This window comes from Macaca nemestrina, chromosome 1 (genome assembly GCF_043159975.1).
Source record: "Macaca nemestrina isolate mMacNem1 chromosome 1, mMacNem.hap1, whole genome shotgun sequence".
Taxonomy (NCBI): domain Eukaryota; kingdom Metazoa; phylum Chordata; class Mammalia; order Primates; family Cercopithecidae; genus Macaca; species Macaca nemestrina.
The window spans coordinates 61,493,203-61,508,491 of NC_092125.1; the positions used below are offsets into that span (position 1 = coordinate 61,493,203).

Genomic DNA, 15,289 nt, shown 5'->3' on the forward strand with positions numbered 1-15,289 from the left:
ATTATAGTCAAATTAGTTTACTTTGGCTTAAGATGGAGTTGTGACATTTGCAATATGCTTGGTACAGATTTTAGTGCCCAATAAATATCAGTTGTTATTTCCCTATCAGAAAATAGTGGATTGTTCCGAAGGCACAAGCCTAGTCTGCCCTCCTAACTTATGCGACATTTGCTAAGCACTTATCACAACATCGGGCACCTAAAGGCTTTCAAGATATGAACAGAGGATGAATGAGAAAACAAATAGAAGGTAAAGGCTTGTTTTCCTCTTCCAGGGCCAGTGGGCTTTGGCAGGTTTGGCTGCCCTCAGATCTGCACAGTTGCCACTAGAGGGCAGGAGCAGTTAAGACAACAATATCCAGGACTAGCCAGATCTAGAATTACCGGCTTGGCAAGAGAGGATGGTGGGAAGGGTTGAAAACAAAAAAACAAAAAAACCCCCCAGTTATTCTGTATCTCTTGGGGACCATATGGAAGGGAATGTGTAGAGAGGATTGAAGTTAGACTTAAAGAAGAACTTCCAGAACACAGTTTGCTAAGTAGAGCTTTTATATAAGTGACTTTTTTTTTTCTTTTTTTTTCCCTCTTAGCTTCATCTGCCCGAACAGAATAGATGAGAAAGAGGGCTCATCAGTACAAGGTCTATGTGACCTGCGACCTCACCAGGTCCTCCTAAAGTAACCCTCCTGCAGTCTACTTTAAATGACTCCACTCTTGCAGATGCAATCATAAAATAACTTTATTGGTCAGGTTAGCCACCACTCATGCTTTTCCTGTAAAAAGGATCCTTTATAAAGGCATGATGGTGTTCACATGCAGATGCTTTCTGAAGAGCCCGGGGGCAGGGGGCAGCCTTACCCCTCACATCAGAGCTCCTTTGTTGAAATGAGCTGGTTTGGCTTTTGTGGATTCCAGGTCTGGAGCCAAGAACATAGTCCAAAGATCCCCTCTTCCTTTCTCAGGGAAGGCGATTCAAAGCACACACAGTATCAGGGATGTGATGGCATCTGGGCAGAGCCCAGACTTGGGCTAACTCTCCTCCACCAGTCCTTGCCCCTGACTGCCCAGATGGCTTCATCCCGACAGTGCCCAAAAGGGCAGGTAGGTTAAGCCCTAGGCAACATTACCTTTTGCAATGGGAAGAACTAAGTGCTCCCCAGCCAAACTCTAAAGCAAAAGCCATCTTCACTAATGGGGATATAGCTCAGAGATGTGAAAGCGGAGGGTTTTATGCCCAGCACAGGCAAGATTTGGCTGCTTGGCCGGGGCTTCATGGACCCCAGCCAGAGCTGGTACTCTTTACCTATGGCCTTAGGACAAACCAGGTAATACAGATTAACCACATCCTCCTTCTTTGGGCTAGCAAGTCCAGGGCTGCCTGGAGTCTGTCTCTACTATCAGGATATAGAATCTTCCTGCTTGAATAAAAGGAGAGGACAAACTATGTTTCTCATGCTTTAAAAACCATGTGGCCTCTACCTTTGTGGATAAAAACCCAGGTAGGGTGCTGTTTGGAATGCAGAAAGTGCTGGGCAAGAGTGGAACTCCTGGGGCTGCTTTCTTAACTCAGCCAATTTGAGGTGTGTTTGCCCCATTGCAGATGCTGATGATAAGCAAAGTCTGGCCTTTCCTCTTCTGGTCTTATCCACCTTCAAAGAGCTACCCAGCTGCCAAAATATAGCCCTATACATTGATCTAAGCCTGAGGTTGGCTGTCTCCTCCCACATCAGGTCATGAATATTATCATCATGCTGGTGACCTCCAATCTGGTGGCTTTCCAGGGCTGAGGTTAGGGAGGTATAGAAGTGATTCCTGGTGTCCTTTCACCCTCAGACAAAAGTGTGGGTTGTCTCCACAGGTTGCTGGGCAGATGCTCACATGCCTTGGGGTCTCTGACTCTGCTTAAGGCACAGAAGAGGCATCTGTGGAGGAAAGTGGGGTGGGTGAAGTGAATTTCAGAAGAGGCAGCTGGGCAAGAGGTATATTTTGAGAAGCAACAAATGGGAGCCCAGAGTAACTGCATGACCAGCCCAGCACAGAGGGAGAACTGTCAAGCGCTGCTCACAGCCAGCCAGGAATTGTTAGAAAAGTATGGTTATATACTGTTGCCCATTCCACTTTTGAAGTTCCATGACCTCAGATCATTGGGAAGAACTTAAGAGTCGTGAAATTTATGGGGTCGGAACATCCAGGGATCCTTCCATCTACCATCACTTCTGTCCCTGGAAAAGAGTGAGCTTCTGCCTATGTCCTCAGCAGAAGGCTGCCTGTCCCTGATCCCCCCGCAACCCCACCTACAGGAAAGAAGACTACAGAGGGAGCCCGTGGACTTCCGTCCCATGATCCATCCTGGACCTTCCAGCAAAAGCCAAACCAAACCATCAAGCCAAATGCCACGGGGGCTGTCTGTCTGCCCAGTACCCGGTGCCAGGGCTGCTCAGATCTCGATGAGGCTGGCGAGGCGCAGGCAGAGGGGCGCGTCGGCAGGCATGGCGCTGCGCTTGATCTCGTTCCCGTCCAGGCGCAGCACCTGCAGCTTGGAGAAGTTCACGACGTCCACCACGGTGCAGAAGCTGCTGATGGAGAACTCTGTGGGGACAAGAGGAGCACAGGTCGGGGAGAGAAGCCCAGATTACGAACCCGAAGCCACCGTGAGATTTGCCTCTGTGAGATTTGCCTCTGTGAAGCAGTTCAGATAAAAGGAGTGGAACGTGAGGGAGGAGGGCAGATGTTTTCCAGGACTGGAGTCATACTGACTGACGCCACTAGGGGCAGAACTAGGGACAGAGTGAGGACTGTGCCTGCGTCTGCAGCTCACCTAACCACCAACCTGAACTTTACTCTGCAAGCCCAGGAATGTTCTTAAGTGTCCTTCCCTCCGGGACCTTTTTTCTCTCTCTTTCTCTCTCTCTTTCTTTCTTTCTTTCTTTCTTTCTTTCTTTCTTTCTTTCTTTCTTTCTTTCTTTCTTTCTTTCTTTCTTTCTTTCTTTCTTTCTTTCTTTCTTTCTTTCTTTCTTTCTCTTCTTTCGGCGGGGTGGGGGGGGGGCATGGGGGGGAAGCTGTGGGCAAAAGTGGGAAGCAGAGGGTAGCCAAGACCAACTGTAGACACCTTGAAGTACTTGATTGCTTTTGGAGAGGGAGGGATTTGCTGAATTGCTGTGAGAAAGAAGACTGGGGAAATGGAGGGACTTAAATCTTAAATATCTCCTGCTACTTTGCAGATAGAAAAAGTGACAGGAAATTAAAGAGAGAAAGCCTGGGCCGAGAGACAAGTGTCTTTGTGTGTCAGGGCTTTGAGGGGGTTGCACGTCTCCATTCTAAATACTGCCAGAACAGTGAGCAAGGCTCTGAGTTTAAAGGAAGCTGGGCACTCATAGAGCACTGGGGCTGCTAGGGACCTCAAAAGTCAAATAAATAATTTCCCTGCCTCCTGCATTTAATATGATTACAATCTACTCCCTCTTTTAAACCTCAGAAGAAGTCCCCTAAGATTTTCCCCTAAACTGCAGAATTCTAATAGAGACAACAGTTCCGCTTGCTTGGTTTTAGCATAAATCTTTCTGTTGCTGTTAACCCTGTTCTCCCTCTGGTTGTCCTCTTTGACAAATCAACCACTCCGCCTCCAGTCTACTGGGTCAGTAACTTGAAAGGAAAAGCCAAGAACTCAGCTAACACTCCAGCAGAGACAGCAAAAGTCACCACTGAAAGCTGAGGAAGCCTTGTAGGGCTGTCTTTACCATGGTGAATGAGGCTTTCAGGAAACTTGCTCCTGTCGTCATTCTCTGCAAAGGGGGTTTGAATAAAGTTACCCTTTGGGTCTTGAGGTTAGGATTGTCCATGGACACATCCCTAGCAGCTATAATACTTGGGTAGACCCAGAGCTGGGGCATGCCGTTTTTGTATCAGAGGCGTCCCTTGGCTTGCAGCAGTGGTCAGGAGGTGTGTCAGTCTGGGGCCAGGCAACAGGAGAGGGAGGGGTCTTTTCTAACTCTATTCTTAGGGGTGACCATGAGGGCTCCCATTGGGGGAGGTTATAGTTATGAAGAAGACAGTTCCAAGAAAGACAGTATGAAGAATTTAAGAAGCTGATGAAAAAAGTGTTTTTAAATCAGCGTTTTCAATCTCTGTTAAGCACAGACCAAGATGAGATGAGGTGAGGTTGCAGCAAATTAACTTCTACTGCAGACATAACACAGAAAATCTAGGCCCAAAGAAAATTAAGACACTGAGAAAAGCAGCGGAAACTGGGAAATACCTGTCTTTGGAAAATACTCCCGGTGGGGCAGAATTTCTGGAATGCTTTTGGATGTTTCCTTTCTGGTCCCAAGGACTAGACTAAGTGGCCTCTGAGTGGGCAGGTTGGGGGCAGAGCCTAGACCGGGCTGGGTCTATGTTGTCTGTGTACAAGCAGAGCAGTGGGGTGAGGAGAAGAAGCAAAGTGGCCCAGCTTAAGTATCACTTCCCGCCCTATTTAGGATGGAACTGCAGGCTCTGTGATAGATTCTCTCCCAGCCTGGAGCCCTCAGACTGTCTGCTAAAATCCCAGTTGTAGATAGGTAAATATGGGACATACTTGTGGGGAGCTAGACACATAGTGTATATGGATTCTAGCCACACACTGGGTACTGTGAGCCACACCCCGCCCCCTTCCCCCCGCCCCCTCCCCCTCCCCTTCCCTGCCCCCTCCCCCTCCCCTTCCCTGCCCCCTCCCCTTTCCCCCACCCCCTCCCCCTTTCCCCCTCTCACTGTCTTCCCCAATCCCATGAATAGGACAGGCTTCTGCGTGGAGGCACTGGAGGACATTTTTCTAGCCCAAATTAAATACTGACATAAGTCTTTCCAAATTCCTACTGGTGCACCCGCCCTACTCCACTGAATCTCAAAGCTTCCGAATAACATTCCGAGCTGTGTTCTTGCCAGGCTGGAAAAACTGAGGGAGATACCGATGGAAGAGGGAAGTGGGGAGGAGAGGACCACGTCTGATTCCCCTGTGCACCCCTGAGCTCCTGTTCTTCTTTTAGCTCCTCTCTCAGAAGGTGTTTCAATCCCACCTCCACCCACCCCCCCATCCCCAAGTCCCTGACTGGTTTGCAGGGAGATGTCCCTCACGTTTGCTGTAGGAGAAAGGGCTGAGCTTGGGGAGTTGTTTTCCTGCTACACCAGAGAGATATTCCTCACCATTCTCAGTCAGAGATGCCTGGCTCTAGGCCCTTTAGGTCACGGTTCTAATCTACATTGTCTGGGGGACCTTTAGAGATGACTTTACCTTCTCTGCGTCTCTCTTTCCCCAAAACAACAACAAAAACTGCCTGTCTAACTTTAAAGTGGCAATGAGAAGAAAGGCTAATAATAATAGCTATCATTAATTTTTAAATTCTATGCCAGGCCCTGGACAAAGCACTTTACATATATTAATTCACTGCTTTAAGGAAAACAAAGCATTGGTGTTATTTTGTCTAAAAAGAAGGCTGAGAAAGACTAAATAACACCTCGTCATGGATCTTGGACTTAAATTCCACAAGAATTAATTTAGGAGTAGACACTGAAAATTTTGGGGTTGTGTGACTGAACAGACAATTTTTTTGCAGGATCTTAGGAAATTGCACTGATTTTATTTTCTGACAAGCATCTGGAAGAGGTGGTCCACCTCCCATTTGAGTGGCAGATGTGGTTCTACATGAAGGCAGAATGATGATAAGAGGTTGTGATGAAGCCTTTTCCACCCTAACTTTCTCTGATTGTATGGGTAGGTGCTAATAGATTCTTTCCCATGACAGCTGCTCTTTGCTGTCACAGTTTCAAGGTCAAACTTGGATGAAGCACAGCATACGGCATGACATTTCTGATGTGGCTGCTCCCGGATTCAGAGTGTGTGGCAGGTAAGTAGCGGTAACCGCTGGTGTGATGATAGACAGCCACAAGGAAATGTCAAACGTCTGCAGCATGCAACATATTCAAGATGTCTTAGAGGACCCCTCAACCCCCACCTTGGGAATAAGAAGACCCCAAAGAAAGAGAGGTTTTAATAAAAAAGAGTTTAGGCTGTACATGATGGTGTCAGGCACTTCAAACTAAAGGTCCAGACAGATGCCTCTTTGCTTTGCCCACCCAACTGTCAACTCCCAAATTGCACTTTGGGGTTGGTGCCTCTTTCACTCAGAGGGCTGTCCAGCTTGTTAACATCTTGCTCAATGACTGATCTGTTCCCTGAGCACAGGGGGAGAAAGGAATGAGAGGGAGAGGATGACGACTCAGTCCTTCTCAGCGCTTTGATGGTGCTGTTCTATCTCAGCAGGCTCCACTTCAAAGCCCTTTGCCAGTGGTCGCTAATGAGTCCTCCCTTCACCAGAAGGAAGAGGACTTTGCTGACAGAGGAAGGGAGGTTAAGTGCTGGCTCAGTACCTTCCAGCTGGGATTAAGACATCAGAGGCCCTGGGGCAATGTAAGCATGTTCTGAATACAAGATCCTAAGACGAAAGGGAGCTGAAAATCAGCTAGATAATTCCATCTGAAATGAATATTTCTTAGAGTCAGGGAGGCAGTCTTTTTTTTTTTTTTTTCCTTTGGGCATTGCAGAGAAGTGCTTATGAAACAGGAAGCCTGGTGTCCTACGCTTGGTGTTAGTCAGGCTCATGTTACCCTAGGAAGGATCTCTGCCCTGCCACCAGGGGCTCCTTGTACTCCAGGAAGAACTGACCAGAACAAGTGCCGCATTCGGCTCTGAAAGGCTGCACATTTTTGTCCACCAACTGTTATGTTTAAAAAACAAATAAACACCAAAACACAAGACCAGGCTGTAGACACAATAGTAGATCAAGTGGAAAAAGAGAGCTCATCCTCTTCTGGGACAGTGAGTAAGTAACAGCCTTCAACTCACCATTCTCCCAAGACAGAAACTTAAATCTCCCTCCCTTTGAACTATTCCCTCCTAAACTTCTCCAGACTCATCTCTTACTGCTCCTCGACACATGACCCCTTCCTCTCAGACACGTGCAATTTCCCAGCTGTCCCCTACATTGACAGGTGACTTGTGAAAATGGCTGGCTCCTTTGTGGCAAGCCTCCGTCCCAGAATGGCTTCATCCTGCATCCCTCCAACCCATGCCCACTTATCTCTGAAGACCTGGAATGAAACTTACCTCTCCTGGAAAGTCTTCTTCTGTACCAACCCACTCCCCACTGAATTGTCTTAGCACTGCTATTTAGTATAAGTGTATTCTCTTTTGTACAGGGGTGTGGCTTGGTTGTCAGGTTGCTTCATTTGTGTTGTCTGGTTCCCCTACTTCTATTTCTTTTGTTTTGCCACTAGCACTCAGAATAGTGTCTTTCAAGTGAAATAGACAGCCAGTCCCCGCCTCCCTTTGCCAAGGTCTCACCATTGATCCTATTGCCTTGGAGGTAGAGGTTCTCCAGGTTGGTGTTGACTGGGGGAATCTTCTGCAGCTGGTTGTAGGAGAGGTCTAGCTCAAGGAGGCTGCTGGAATTGAAGGTGTTGGAGGCCAGGCCATTGTTGGTTAGACTGTTGTGGGACAGCCGCACATACAGCAGCTTGGGCGCCCCCCGGAAGTAGCTATCGGGGACGGTGTAGACGTTGTTGTGCTCCATGTACAGCTGCTCAAGAGCTGAGGGCAGCCCATCAGGCACCCTCCGAAGGTGGTTATAACTCAGGTCCAGCAAGATTAGTGACCGGAGGCCCCTCATGGAACTGCCCACTTCCTGGATCTCATTGTGGTGGAGGTACAAGGCTGTGAGGTTCTCCAGCCCCTCCAGAGCATTGTTAGGGACCCGTGAGATCTGGTTATGGTCTAGATGGAGCTCTCTCAGTGATCGAGGCAGGGGACCAGGCATCCGGGTCAGGTTGTTGTGGTCCAGGTACAGCCTCTCCAGGTGCCTCAGCTTGGAGAAGACCTTCTTGCCCACCTTATCACTGGTGATCTGGTTGCCATGGAGAGCAATCCAGAGCAGCCCCGTGGCATTGTCAAAGACACCTTCCTGGATGGAGGTGATCTGGTTGTTCTGGAAGTACACATACTTCATGCGGGAGGGAACGAAGGGCAGATACTTGAGGTTGCGATTGTCACAGTACATGGCTGTGGGGAAGTTGGGTGGGCAGTCGCACTCCTGGGGGCAGTCGCGGGGATCTGGAGGGGATGGAGAGCCATAGGTGTATGCTGGCCCTTCGTCCACCCCATAGGGGTAAGGCTCGTAGGTCTCATATGGGTAAGGGTCATAGGGATCGTAGTAGGTGGACTGCTGGCTGCGGAGGTAGTGGAACCACCAATGAGGGTCATCATCATACTGGGCCTGGGAGAGGGAGAAGAGCCCTGCCAGCAGCAGGAGGGAGGTCCACTGCATTTTGTCTCTGCAAGAAGAGGGAGAGAACAGAGCAAGCCAGAATGAATGAGACTCCACAGAGGCAGTGAGGCAGAGAAGGCAAGCCTTAGGCTTTGAGCTATGCAGAGCTGACTTCAGTGTCAAACATCTGAGAGCAGGAGCCTTGCTCTTGCTTCTTTGGTGCCTCCTCCCAGGCTGGTTCTGCACTTGGTCCAGCCGGACCATGGCTATTTGGGGTGAGTTAAGTGCATTTTCCCCTGGTCATAGAGTCACAGACAGAGTCTTTGAGTGGGAAGGGCTGCATGTTTTTTGGAGGGGCAGATTCTTAGGCGCCTCTAGCACCCTGAAAGTCCTGTGGGAAAGCTGAAAAGCCGACAGCAATCCCTGTGTTTGTGGTGTGGTGGTGAGGATAGTAGTGGGATGCTCTTCAGATCTGAACCCAAATCCAGTTTGGATGTTCCAGGGAAATTGTATTTTTCTAAGAGTCCAAGGAGAAAGCCCTTTCCATGTCTATGGGAGACCTCCAGAAGCCACTTGACACATCAAAGGGGAAGAGCTGAACTATATCTGGAAAATCGTTTGGTCTCTTGGGCAGGCTGGGAGTTTTTGGTCTTGAGTGTCTGGGGAGGAGTGTGGTCCCTCTGCAGCCACCACAAGGCTCAGGTTGCCCTCCGAAATGCCATCATCTGTAACAGTCTGCTGAGTGAGGAAACTCACTGGTTAGCAGTTTGTGGCTACAGATGCAACTTGGCTGGGACAAGGTCTTCACACAGCAGTTACAAATCCTTTCCAGACTGGGGACCCTGGCACTGGGTGTGGCACTTGTCTTCTAAAGCAGGTACTCAGTGTGTGGAGTCTGAGTTATTCTGCTTCTCTCTTTCATAGTGCCTAGTAAGGTGTTAGCACTTCTCATGCTGTACCATGGGCATCATGCAAGAGCCATGTGGGGCCAAGAGAAATGAATGAGGTACACCAAAAGAAGAACTAGAGATTGGAGATTCTTGTGTATGCTCAAGGGAAAGCGACTTGAGGTGGGATCCTGACATTCCCCTCTCCTTTCCCAAGCTACCTGCTCCCAGCGATGACACCTAGATGACCAGGCTCCGTGTCTATGTCCCCACATTGCTGGTAGCCTGTTCCTTTTGGGCCTGTTATGCTAATGAGATAGGAACAGGGCAGACTGAAGAGGAAATGTGGGGTCTGATGTCATCTGAGAGGGAAGCTAAAGGTATGGAAGGTAAGAGACTAGGGGTGGCCTGGGTACCCTACCCTGGTTACCTATAGCCAATGCATGACATACTCTTGTGGGCAGTGGGCATCTTCCTGAGTGTCACCCTTGGACAGAGAAACCTTAGAACCTTTCTTGGCCTGGAAGAGTCACATACAGCCCTCACGTTGCTGTTGGGCCTACTGGGGTTGGCAACTGTAAATAGGAGAAAGAAAGGAGTATAAAAGCCAACGTCATCAGATCCAGGGAACCGATGGGAAAGACCCCAACTGTGATACTCAACAGAGTTACCTTCTGACCACCATCCATCCCAGACCTCTCTGTCCCCTCAAAATGGTTTCCTTGGGCCCACTTCATCCCATCAGTTCCTAGGCTGCAGAGAAGCAGGCACCCTGGCTCACCCACAGGCAGCCTCAGGCCTCAGACAAAGAGCCACAGTGTTTTGGAGAAGCTGACCCAACTGCCCACTGCCTGGGCAAGCTGGCTGGTCCCTGGCTCTGGCCAGGAGAGAAGACGAATGGAGCGGCCCGCTGCCAACAGAGCGTTTTTCCATGCACAGCCCTGGGCTGTTGCAGGACCAAGGTGGCTGTCTGGAGGGCTGGCACAGTGAGCCTCTGTCTCCATTTCTCCTTCTTTCAGACTGGGCATCTTGGCAGACAAGAGCCACCTTCTCCTTCAGACTCAGCTTTCTAGGGGCTGTGCACCCTTCCCACTTCAGCCTCTTCTTACAGCCATGGCTGCTGAAAGGGTTTGATGGGGATCTTATGCCTCTCCTTACCCCACCCCATCTCTTAGCAATGTTGCTTCAGGGTTGCATACTCTCACATTGTTTCCCATAATGCTAGAGGTCCTCCTGTGCTCAGAGTTTCTGTAAGGTCAAAAGTTTCCAGGACTGCCACTCTATCAGTTGGGGGAAGTTTACTTAGGAGCTACTGCTGTTCTTTCATATCTCCACTCTAGAGAAAGAGCTCTCCCTCCTATCAGTGGAGAAGGTCAAGCCAGAGGCCATCCCCTCACCTGGATTGCATCCCCACCTCAATCCACAGCTCCCTGGACATGGCCAGTTCTCAACACTTCTTTTTATTCTCTCCCTTCCACTCCAAACACACACACACACACACACAGACACACACACACACACACATACACATACACACACTCTACACAAAACCTTCCCCCTCTCCCATAATAGCATTTATGTACCAAACCCCTCTATAAGAGAGATTACAGGGACATCCAGGTCTTGAAATACCCTTCAAAATGCCCACACTCCCAGCGTGGTGCGATTTATGAGTAGCAGGGAAGAAGCTTGCCTAGACAGAAGGTCCTTCACTTTTTCATGCCTGAGAATTGGAGGTCCCCTCGGCACCCATAAAGGAACTGTAAGAGAAATGTACAGGGCTGGAACTCCTCCCTTAGACACCCTCTTTGCCACTCTCCAGCATCCCTGGGGTCATGGTCCAGATGTGGAGAAGGAGGAATGATCCCTCCCTGCCTCCCCATCTCCCCTATCCTCTACCACTTTTCCTTTATTTCTTTTTAAGAAAATGCTAGGGACAAATCCGAAGTAAAACGACTATACTTACCTTGAGTTGAACCTTTCAGAGAGTGACCACGTCCCTCAGTCTGGCCTCCTTGGGTTGGAGAATGTGTGAGAGAGGAAGAGAGAGAGGAGTGAGAGAGTCTACTGAGAGTGTGCGCGTCTGTGCCAGACCAGGGTCCCGCCCCAAATTCCTAATCAAATATTGTGAAGAGGGGCTGAGGAGCCCGGATCCTGGTTTTTTCAGCTGCAGGGGCGGAGCTCACACTCAACCACGCAAATCCTTCTGTCCGCCTGACGCTATAAAAATCACCTTTTTTCCACTCACTTATCTTCCCTGAAACATTGGCAGCCCTGGGTCTCTTTCTGCTGAATGAGTTAGTGGCGCCCTAGAAGTTATTTGTACAGTCTCTTATGAAGCGCCTGGATTTCTCATTAAAGCCACAAAGGCAGATGCAGGGATGGGGAGGGCCAGGGTTTGGTAAGAGGCATCTTAACTCCTTCAGCAACCCACAAGTCCCCCCAGAGAGCCAGAACTCACCCTTCTCAGCTCTGCCTATAGACAGGTCATCAGGCTCGTGGATAAGGGAGCATGCATGACAAGGGACAGCCGGCTCTGGTTCCAATTCTACCCCTAAGCAGTGTAGACTTTTCTGGGCTACAGGTCCTGCCCACCTCCACCACTGGAACAAAAAGAAAGGCAGAGACTCCAACATTTGTTGATCACTACTTATGCACTAGCATCATCCACTTCCACTTGATGCTCACAACGAGTTCAGAGTTAATAACACTTACCTTGCTGGGTTGTAGCAAGGACTGTATCAGGTGATGTGCGTGAGGCTCCTGACCTGGCACATAGCTGATGCTCACTCTGTCCTACCCATTTCACAGCCATGGCGTTCCTAAGCCAGGGAAAGACAAGGTCAGAGAGCTGGGCAGGAGCTGTAACATGAAAGGACTTTCTGGCAATGGAAATGATTTGGTTTTTATTCTAAATTTTTGTTGTCGTTGTTGTTTGTTTGTTTATTTGCTTGAGAAGGAATCCTGGCCGGGTGCAGTGGCTCATGCCTGTAATCCCAGCACTTTGGGAGGCCAAGGTGGGCGGATCACGAGGTCGGGAGATCGAAAAGGAGTCTCGCTGTGTTGCCCAGGCTGCAGTGCAGTGGCACGATCTCTGCTGTCTGCAACCTCCATCTCCCAAGTTCAAGCCATTCTCCTGCCTCAGCCTCCTGGGTAGCTGGGACTACAGGAGCATACCACCATGCCTCCACGCCCAGCTAATTTTTTGTATTTTTAATAGAGACAGGGTTTCATCATATTGGTCAGGTTGGTCTTGAACTCCTAACTCAGGTGATCCACCTACCTTGGCCCCTCAAAGTGCTGGGATTACAGGGGTGAGCCACCCTGCCCTGCCTATTCTAAATGTTTTAAAAACAACATGTTTCAAGCAGGAGAAGCCATGGGAACTGATTTGCGTGGGATCTAATTTACATTTTAAAAGCATGTAGGAGGGGCTGCTGTGTGGAGAAGGGAGGCCAGGGTGGAAGCAGGGAGGCTCCAACCCAGCCTCAAGAAGAGGTAATGGCAGATTGGACTGGTGCAATGAAAGAGCAAATCTTATATTTTAGACAAAGAACTGACAAGGCTTGAGGAGTTAGAAAAAGTCAAGGATGATTCCTAGAATTTTAGTTTGAGCAACTGGGTGGGTGGTGGTAACATTTCTTGACATGGGAAAGGTGACGTGGGACCGAGTTGGGTAGAAAACCGAAGTTATGTTTTGGATATGCCGTTAAAGATGCCTGCCAGGCATCCCCTTGGGGATGCATGTAGACCATTGGACATATGAATCTGAATTTGGACTTTAGAGGCTAGAAGAAAACATTTGAGAACCATTATAATGTGGATCACACAGAATCTTGGTAGTTTAGATAAACTCATGTGTCCTAAATGTTCTCTCCTCAAGTATGTTAACTGGCTTACGTCAACACCAAAGAAACACCTTTATCTTAAAAAAATACCAACTGAGAAACCCTGAGATGACTTGAATTTGAAGAATTTAGAGGTGTCGAGGCAGATGGTGCTTTTGGTTTCTCCAGTAGGTTTGAGCTGTTGACTTAGCATGAGAGCTGTCAGAAAGGACCTTGTCAGGGACCCACCCTTCTCAGAATTTAAGAAGAGATTTCAAAAAGATGAAACCTAATGAATGAGTCTTTTCTGACCACCTAATATAGACTAGGTGGTTTACTTATGTTATCAATGATAACAGTAGATATTTTGCGTTAGAATTAGGTTTTTTTTTTCCAAAGCTACTTTTAATACTTTGGGGTGAGCCCCACAGGAATAAAAAAACACTGGGAAGGAGTAACCCCCCACCCACCACTTCTGGGAGTGGCCAAGGGGAGAGAGGCTACTGGAGAGGAAGGAAGCACAAAAGGGACCCGCTGCAGACTCAGGGCAAAAAGAGGCCATGGGTGCTGTGACCTGCGGGCATTGCAGGAGGAAACGTGACCGTGGTGGGACTGGCTCCAGTCACACAGGCGAAGGGCAGGAGGGTTGGACATGAAGCCACAAAGCTACTCGGGTTCCTCCTTCTTCTTCTTTGCCTTTTTCTGCTTCTACTGCTTGGTATCTGAGCCCCTTTGCTTGCGGCAGCAGCAGAAAGTGCGTCATCTCGGCGTTTTCCCTTAACTGAGTCACTCTGCTTTTTCCTATTCTTCTAGCCGGCAAGCTCACGCTGGTTACCACGGCTCATGTCGATGGCAGTGACTCCGACCTGCCTCTGTTGTGTCACCTCATTCTGTCAGGATTAATTTTTTTTTTTTGACCCTGCATTCAGCCAAGGAATTAGGGTTTTAGTGATATAAAGTGACCAGCTGGTAAGTGGCAAAACAAGGATTTGAACCTTGGTCTACATGACTTCAAAGCACACATACTTTCCTCTGACTCTAGCACAGAGGATTGGCAGAGTGGAGGAGCAATGACTACCTTGCTGTTGGGCTGGCCTCAACTAAGATGAAACTCAATTAATTACCGTTGCCCAGTCTGCCTGAATTCGGGGGCAGGGGAGTTCAAAGGTGAGAGGGGGCTGGGGTATAGGGGTTCTCTTCCTCAGCCCACCCATATTTCATTTCCATTTAATAAATTTGAGTATATACTATGTGTCAAGCATGATCCTAAGTGTTGGAGACACAAAGAATAACGCCTGCTTATAATAAAGCAGATCTGGATGCAGCAAACTCTGCCCTCATGAGTGAAGCAGAATGGCCTTACTGTGAAAATGCTTATGAATAACGCACGGATAACTTTCTAGTCATTTTTGAGTCCAGAAAGCAGTCACTTTTCAATGGAGGACACTGATCTTGGCAACCGAGCCTGGGAAACACTTTTAAATGAGCCTAGATAGCCTGGACAGATTCACCATTGGGTACAGATGTTTATTTTTTTTAATTCCAGCACGCTGACTAATTCTGCATTTACTAACAATGAAAGTTAGTAAAGTCTGGGAACCAAATAGTGACAGGATTCTTCCCAACCAGTCACCACTAAAAAGGCAGTATCTCCATGGGATTTTTGGCCATTTCTAAAGCGGTAAGATGTGCACCAGGTCTTTAGCTATCCATCTGGTTTCAAGGCAGGCCTGGGATGAAGGAAGGATGGGAAGGGATGATTGGGACCAGCTCAGGAGGCAGAGTTCCAGGGAACCACCCACTGTTCAAAAGTTCCTTTCTCTAATCTTTAGTGGAGGTTTTTACCTCCATTTTGACCACTGCTGCTTTGTTTGCCTGGTTCCTGGATCTAGGCCCGCAGAGCTTGTTTTCAACATGGGAAGCCAAGAATGAGATATTGATGTCCACCAGATTGCTTGCTGAGGGAGTCCACGTGTGAAGGAGGACACCAGTATCTTCTAGGGGGTGTCTAGCCAGCACTATGCAGTCACTAGACTAAAGAGAGAGAAAATATCATGCATTTCTGTAGCCCTTGTCCCAGCTGGGCACACAATGTGTCGGCACTTAGTAGGCAGTCAGTAAAGGGTTATGAAAGGAATCGTATTTTTGGCTCCCCACAGAGTCTGTCTGTCTTCAGTACTCAATGCTGGTTGGAAAAACCACCACCAACCAGGCCAGGAAAACCTTTAGACTTTCCAGGGGTTCAGGCCACTGCTATTTCCTCCCTACCCAGAAAAGTACAG

The 15,289-nt window shown here is 48.6% G+C and overlaps 1 protein-coding gene and 1 pseudogene across 1 annotated transcript; both read right to left on the minus strand.

Annotated features, from left to right (window-relative positions):
- Window positions 1-720: 720 nt before the first annotated feature.
- On the minus strand, window positions 721-11,261 carry LOC105484768 (fibromodulin). The gene is made up of 3 exons (XM_011746705.2): window positions 11,147-11,261; window positions 7,375-8,360; window positions 721-2,588 (listed from the first exon to the last, which is right to left on the minus strand). The coding sequence occupies exons 2-3, from the start codon at window positions 8,351-8,353 to the stop codon at window positions 2,437-2,439; spliced, it is 1,131 nt and encodes a 376-aa protein (XP_011745007.1). The 5' UTR covers window positions 8,354-8,360; window positions 11,147-11,261; the 3' UTR covers window positions 721-2,436.
- Window positions 11,262-13,673: 2,412 nt separating this feature from the next.
- Window positions 13,674-13,852, minus strand: LOC105484769 (small EDRK-rich factor 2-like; annotated as a pseudogene).
- Window positions 13,853-15,289: the final 1,437 nt, after the last annotated feature.